Raw genomic sequence first — 7,740 nt, 5'->3', positions numbered from 1 at the left:
TCAATTCACATCTTTGAACAGCTCACTATCAACTACTTCTGCCAATCTGTCAGGAAAAGCCAACCTCGCCCACTTTTGCAAGTTCATGTCTGCCACAAACATCTCATCACTTTGTCTCTTCCTTTTAACCATCTCTAATATTAGAATTCCATAACTATAGACATCCCCCTTGGTAGAAACATTCCCACCCAATCCATACTCTGAAATTATTAAAAAGCTAATAATGTAAATGATAATGGCAATACAGAGATAACTCAAAAAATTTACCTGGAGCAATATAGGGTTTAGGGTTTAGGGTTTAATGGATCCTTTGAGTGCAAATGTCGTTGTATTCAATGAATCAATAGAATTTGTAGCATTTAAGCGGGATATACCAAAATCTGTCACAAGGGCTGTCATGTTGGCGTCCAACAGCACATTGCTAGGTTTTAAATCACAGTGCACAATTTGTAGAGGACAATCATGATTTAAAATTCCATGCCATGGGCTACATCTACAGCAATACTCAAACACTCACTCAATCCCAATTTACAGAAGCCCTCATCATCTCTGTCAAGATGCAAATGTTTCTCCAAGCTTCCATTAGATCCAAACTGAAGAACCAAACCTTTAAAGTCGGGGTAGAAAAATGCACTTATGAATCTGATGAGATTACGGTGCCGAATCCTCCCTAACAAATTGCACTCTCTTAAAAATTTTAAGAGCTTCTTCATTTTGAAAATTAAGAGTCTTGATAGCAATTATCTGACCATCCCTCAAGACGCCTTTGTAGACAGATCCAAAGTTACCCACTCCAAGCAAGTTTGACTCATCAAATCCAGCTGTTGCAATGACAAGATCTTGATAAGAAAATTTTGGATAGCCAAGCCTTTAAAAAATAACGCTTGAGGGAGGGACTAGCTGGCTTGAAAATTTATGCCTCCATAGCATTACTAGAATGAAGAAGCATGATAAAAATACAATGGTTCCAACAACTGATAAGAATTTTATTTTGAGCAGGGAATGTTTTTTGTGGATCTGATTTGGGCATGAGGCAACGAATAATTATTTGGGCCACATAGGCCAGGGTTCCCGAAAATCAATGTTACAACAGTTCTATTTGGAAACAACCCTGCTTCTGGAATCTGCCCTGACAAATTATTGAAAGAAAGATCCATTTCTTGGAGATTTTTTAATTTGGAAAGTGAATTTGATATTGGACCTTCAAAGGCATTGTGGGACAGATTTAGATTATCTAATGCTGTGCAGTCTCCTAGAGAAATTGGAATGACCCCATTTAGTCGATTTCCAGATATATCTATGGCTTGAGCCATTGCAATTTTACTCAATTCCTGTGGCAACAACGCTTGCAGAGAATTCCATGAAAGATTGAGGTAGAATTGCAGGTTTTGAAGGGTGTCAATGACTTCACCAGGTATCCTTCCCCTTAGTTTATTGTGAGATAAGTCAAGGAGCTCTAACTTATGACATCCCTCCAACCTAAAAGGGATCTCCCCTGATAACTTGTTGTGGTGAAGAAAAAGACGTCTTAGCTGCTGGGAGCTACAAAGAGAGTTGGGTATTTTTCCAGATAACTGATTGTGACTGAGATCTAAGAGTCCCAGATGTTGCATTTGACCTATCTCACTTGGAATGCTTCCTTCTAATTTGTTCCCATCCAAACAGAATATTTCTAACTTACAGAATCTTTTAATTCCAGATGGAATATTGCTGCTGAAAAGATTATTGCCTAGATATAAGAAAGTTAACTTTGTAAGATTGACAATCTGTTGTGGTATGCTTCTGCTTATCATGTTGGATGGTGAACTCAAGTGATAGAGATCGGAAGACAGCTGGCCTATGGATGGGGGCAATACACCAGTGAAAGTATTGTTTGCCATTTCTATTACTTGCAAGTGGGAGCAATTTGTGAGAGCAGTGAGAAAGTCCAATGTGTTACTGCTGCCACTAACAAGTTGATTGTTGTGGAGGACAAGATAGGTAAGAAGTTTCAACTTGTGGAATCTTGAAACACATGCAAAGAAGTAAATTGCAACCACAAAAATGTATCAACCATTACAATTAACAGTCTTTTATAGAGGATGCTGCCTCTAGAACCATTCATAATCAACATGCATTGCATGCACTGGATTTTGTAACTCGCAGATCTAAAAATAATCTCGAAGCTTTGACAAATTGGATCTTTGCATCTCGATGTGACTTTACAAGATAACTCGATGTGGCAAAGTCCAAACCCTTGCAACTCGCTATGCAACATCAATCATAGCAAGCAATCATCTGCTACTTGACTCGAACATCCAAACTATGTCCAATCACTTCTTATGTTCACATGTGAACATTTAGGCTTATACAACCTTCTAAACATATTTGTTAACGTTTGTCAAGAGGATCTATCGATCCAACCATAATCAATCTGCATACAACCTTTCTTAGATTGTTCATTCATCTCTCTATTCCAGCATGACTTTTCACAATGATTCTTCAACCCACAAATTGAACAAGGGTGAACATCCCAACACTTCTCTGTTTTATGCCCTTCTCTATGACAATGTGAACACTGAATTATTTCAGGTGATTTGGATGAGCTTGTAACACTAGCAACATCAAATCTCTTTTTCTTACCATATCCAAGGCCTTCATTTTTGGGCCTCATAACTAGTTGAATGGGCTCTTGAATTCCTTGCCCATGTTTTCCAAGTCCTTTTCCTTTATAACCCATTTTCTCCATCATCTTTCAACCAATATTATTTTCAAAACAACCTTTGTTTTTGACATCACAACATGCACCTACAAAATTTGGAGATTCACAAATATCCTTACCTTCAACTTCACCATATTCATTTGAAGAAACTTTTGGTACAACATTCATATCAACTGATTGATCAAGGGAACAAAGAAAATCTTTTGTGCCACATGATATATCACAAACTAATGGCTTTGATTTCAAAAGCTCATTTTCTTTTTCCAACAATTTCAACTTCTTCTCCAAATTTTCACTCTCCTTCTTGACTTCATCAAACAACTTTAACTTTTCTTTTAATTCTCCATTTTCCTCTTTAACTTTTTCAAATTCTTTTTGAAGAATATCATTATCACATGAGCTTTCATAAATATTTTTTCTCAATTGCTTTATAGTTTCAATCAATTCTGAATTACACTTCTTTGTTATTTTCAATTCTTCTTTCAATAGATCTTTCTCACCCATTAAAGTTGCATTTTCTTTTTTCGCCTTTTTCCCTGTCTTTCCCATTTAAATAAATAATTTCTTCACACAAATAAATTACCTACTTCACAATATCCCTTAGACCTCACAAACTTCTTCTCACAATCTGTCTTGACAATCAACAATCTTCTGCGACTTACAAAACTGGTCCAATCTCTTTCAATTTCACAGTCTACAAAACTAAGCCAGCAAACAAACAAAAGCAGCGATCTCCTTTGGATTGCACTATGACCTCCTTTTAATGGTTGTTCATTCTCAGACGAAAAAAAAAACCGTGGTAATCATCAGTTATTTCCTTCTTATCTGCGATCTTTTCCTTTGCTCGGTAGCTTCAGACATTATTTACTTGCAATCTCAGCACCCTTGCCGACTACGAGATCTCCTAGGGCTTCAAACTTCCATGCACTGGCTGTGTGTTAGACCTAGATGTTGACTTACGAATTCTGCACTCTTTTCCTATGACTGCAACCTCCTCTAACAACTTGCCTGAGATCTTACGGTGTTCTGATCTTTTGAAAACCTATTCACCCAAATCTTTCTGCACTAATACAATTTGTGGAATCTTGAAACACGTGCAAAGAAGTAACAAACAGGAAACCTTTATTGAAATTTAAGGAAAAATGATTACGTCTTGTAGACAATGTATCAACCATTACAATTAACAGTCTTTTATAGAGGATGTTGCCTCTAGAACCATTCATAATCAACATGCATTGCATGCACCTGATTTTGTAATTGCAGATCTAAAAATAAATCAAATCCTAAATTAACTCACTAAAAATATATATGCAGATTAAATCTTAAATTAACTCACTAAAAATATAACTAAATATTGTCTTCAACGAAGGCTAAGTATTTTGATGCATGATAGTGTGGCTAGGTGCATGGTGGTGTGGTGGTGAGGCTCATGCATCACATGCCAACACAACTTACCCAGCTCCACTGGAACCGCTCCACTGAGTTGGTTAGTGATGTCATGGAAATGGGGACAAGGCAACAACAAAGTTCAATGTTAATAAGTTAGTTTCAACCATAAAAACAAAACAAAGAACTAAAAACCATTCCAAACATATCAAGAGAGATTTCAAAAAGCACGAAAGAAGTTTAACAAAATAAAAGAAAGGAGAAGAGCCTCCCTAAGATGCTTCCATGATGCCTTTTGATGCTTCTCCCTTGTTTCTCTCCTCTCCAAGTCCCAAATGAGTGTAGCTCTCAGCTTTTAGCACTAGCCATGGATGCCATATGGAGATTCAAGATGGTTGAATATGATAAGCAAATACTATGCAAAAGTAGATAGTGATGCTATGAAAAAGCTCTATGCTAATGCCAGTATCACAACAATACTCTAAAATGCTTCTTCTTGCTTGAGGAGAAGGGTTCTATTTATAGAAGAAATGGAGAAATGAAGGGTTAAGATTGAGTGGTTTAATCAAGGGCCAAGTTTGAAAGTTGGGGATCCATGTGCACAATTGGCACCAATAAAATGGTGACAAGTGTCAACATAGGATTGGGTTGAGAGAAGAGGTTGGAGGCATTAAAGGCCTGAGAAGACCTCATGGTTATCTAGAACGTAAGGGTCAAGTCTAAATTAAGATTACCCATTGGATTAGGAGTTAATGCAAGGATAAACCTTTGTGCAAATGATTAAGAGATAATCATGGTCAAAGCATTAAAGGCTTGATGAGACCCTTGGGTTGGGTAGAGGTTGAGTCAAAACAAATGTTTTAACCATGTGGGAGGGTTTGAGGTAACCATTAATGGTTATTGGAGACTTTGGGGATTAAGTGGTTGAAGGTTGAAAGCCTTCAATGGTTATCAAAGACTTTGAGCCATTTAGTGGTTGAAGGTTGGAAGCTTTCAAAGGTTATCCAAGACTTTGAGGGTTTGAGAAGTGACTTCCCTTTTGCTTAGGAATGTGACAAAGTTTAGAGAAGGGGTTAGGTTATTTAGAAGTGATTAGAAAATTCTAGAAGGGGTTTAGGCATGCAAGTGGATTTGGTGGGTGAGGGAAAATAGGATTTTATTAAAATAAAAATTCATTTATTTCAATAAATGTGTGCAAGTTGTATTTGGATAAATATTCAAATAAATATTAATTTATTTAAATGAGAAAAAAGGAAGATAAAGCATTAAAATGCTTGAAGACTTTGAGGGGAACCATTAAAGGCTTGAAGACTTTAAAGAAAACCATTAAAGTCTTAAGAAGACTATAGAAGGAAGCCATCAAGTTTGAAGACTTTAAAGCCATCAAGTTTGAATACTTTAAGGGAAACCATTAAAGGTTTCAAGTGGGTGAGGATAAATAGGATTTTAAATAAATAATTTATTTAAAATAGTTGTGCAACTTGCTTTTGTAGGAAAATACAAGTGGGTGGAGGATAAAGGTGATTTAAATAAATTATTTATTTAAAATAATTGTGCAACTTGCTTTTGTAGGAAAATGCAAGTGGGTAGAGGATAAAGGTGATTTAAATAAATGTTAATTTATTTAAATGTGAGAGGTGGGATTTTGGGAGATTTAAATAAATATTAATTTATTTAAATGTGAGAGAATATTTAATTAAATAAATATGATTTATTTATTTAATTTAATGGTCTGAATTTGGTTAAGTGAATTAAATCAAATAAATTGAATAATTTATTTAATTAATAGGAGAAGAGGGTTAAGATGAATTAATTAATTATTAATTGATGGTTAAATAATCAAATAAATATTAAATATTTATTTAATTAAGTGGACAGATTTATGTGACTACATTTAGTATTTAAAAGTAGTACTTCGAGATTGGAACAATTTCCAAGGGAGTTTGGTATGTTTCCACTAAGCCGATGCCCCCATAAACTAAGGTATTGCAAATTGGAGAGCTTGGTACCAATTTTCCATGGAATATGTCCACTTAGCCAGGTGCTATGTAAAATCAATTCATTCAATTTTGAGAGATTTGTTAAAGAGCTGGGAAAGGTCCCATAGAGCTCATTTTCGCCCAAATCCAATTCAAGTAAGGCAGATAGATTATTGAAAGAGGACGGAATGGTACCCGTGAGAATGTTGACACCCAAGTAGAGGTACTTCAAACTAGTGACAAGTCTCAGCTCAGGCAGAATGCTGCCATTCAGTTGGTTATAGGAGAGTCCCAGATAATACAAAGTGTGGCAAGCGGAGAGAGCGGGCGGAATGGTCCCTTGTAATTGGTTGTCGGTCATACAACAGGAGTATCCGTAGATTTTGGAGTTGGCCGAGTTGGGGTGGAATGGTACCAGTGAGGTTATTTAGGGAGAGATCTATGGATCGAAGAAAAGATAGATTCTTCCCGAGCACAAGAGAGATGGTGTCGTCTAAACCCATTTGGGTCAAATTGATGGCACGGATAGAGTGAAAATTGGAATGACAAGTAACACCAGACCAGTTGTAGAAGGGGTGAAGAGGAATCCAGTCAGGCAGAGAAGTGTCATTTCTAGAAACGGCATCTTTGAACCGCAACACCAATTCTTCTTGTTGGTGATGATGATGAGAGAAATTATTGAGAAAATGGGGAAGAGCCGAGATTAAAAATATGGAAAACATTAAAACTATCAACAAAAGAACAGCCATGGTAGACCAAATTAATAGGGCAGGCAAACACAAAGGGCAATTGAATAGAAAAGAATGGAATTGAGAAATATATAGATCAGGATGGTAAAGGAGGCCCGCCATGTCAAACACTTCCATGTAGATTGATTTTAAAATCAATTTGAATTCAATTGCACTAAATTAATTTCATTTCATTGTTTCACATGGATGGTGGAGGAGTGGACATCCTCTAACCAAGCATTTGGTTATGTCGTGAGAACGTTTAATTTATCCCTCCAAATTATTTTTTAATAAAATTTTAAATATTATTGAAAAGTTATGTTTTTTAATGTGTGTGAGATTTTGCCAAGATCAAGAGGCAATGGAAAGCACAAATAAGAGAGACAAAATATATGATAGAAATAAACTGTATTCTATCAAGATGAAAATATTGATCAACTGGATCATCAATCGATACATACAATGAATATGAGCTTGCTTATATAGGCAAGGCTATATGGATATGTGAGCACACAAACATGACATGTAGCTCAATAAGAAATAAGGGTAGGTAGGAAATAGGTGTGGGTAGGTAGGAAAAACAATATAATATTCCACATGAGGTGGATCACCCACTGAATGTGGAGTGTAACAACAAGATCACACCATAAAAGGTGGAAATTCTCCACACACACTATCCCAATGTAGCACAAACACCCAAGTGTCTCATACCTAAACTACTATGAAATGCATTTCCTAAGTAAACTTAAGTAAGGTGTAATAATATCCAAGATGAATAATTATTTACACCAACACCCCCCCTTAAGTGCAACTTAGGGGAATGCAGTAAAGTCTACAATACAACTAAGAAATGCAAGATGGGTCCCGGCTACGAGGCCATGTTAGGTACCCATGTACAGATGCAAATGCATAAAAACCAATGCAAGGAAATCTCTCACAAAGTGGG

At 36.1% G+C, this 7,740-nt stretch overlaps 1 protein-coding gene across 1 annotated transcript; it reads right to left on the bottom strand.

Annotated features, from left to right (window-relative positions):
- On the bottom strand, positions 1 to 1,880 carry LOC131028021 (putative leucine-rich repeat receptor-like serine/threonine-protein kinase At2g24130). The gene is made up of 4 exons (XM_057958145.1): positions 1,058 to 1,880; positions 656 to 839; positions 375 to 493; positions 1 to 200 (listed from the first exon to the last, which is right to left on the bottom strand). The coding sequence occupies exons 1-4, from the start codon at positions 1,878 to 1,880 to the stop codon at positions 1 to 3; spliced, it is 1,326 nt and encodes a 441-aa protein (XP_057814128.1).
- Between the last annotated feature and the right edge of the window lie 5,860 nt (positions 1,881 to 7,740).

Source organism: Cryptomeria japonica, chromosome 5 (assembly GCF_030272615.1).
Source record: "Cryptomeria japonica chromosome 5, Sugi_1.0, whole genome shotgun sequence".
Taxonomy (NCBI): Eukaryota; Viridiplantae; Streptophyta; class Pinopsida; order Cupressales; family Cupressaceae; genus Cryptomeria; species Cryptomeria japonica.
This window is presented reverse-complemented; position numbering and strand designations above follow the sequence as displayed.

Coding starts and splice junctions, on each gene's coding strand:
- LOC131028021 (XM_057958145.1), bottom strand. CDS start 1,880: ATGGCAAACAATACTTTCACTGGTGTATTGCCCCCATCCATAGGCCAG. Junction 840..1,057: donor TTTCGGGAACCCTGGCCTAT/GTGGCCCAAATA, acceptor TTTCTTATCAAG/ATCTTGTCATTGCAACAGCT. Junction 494..655: donor GTTAGGGAGGATTCGGCACC/GTAATCTCATCA, acceptor GTATTGCTGTAG/ATGTAGCCCATGGCATGGAA.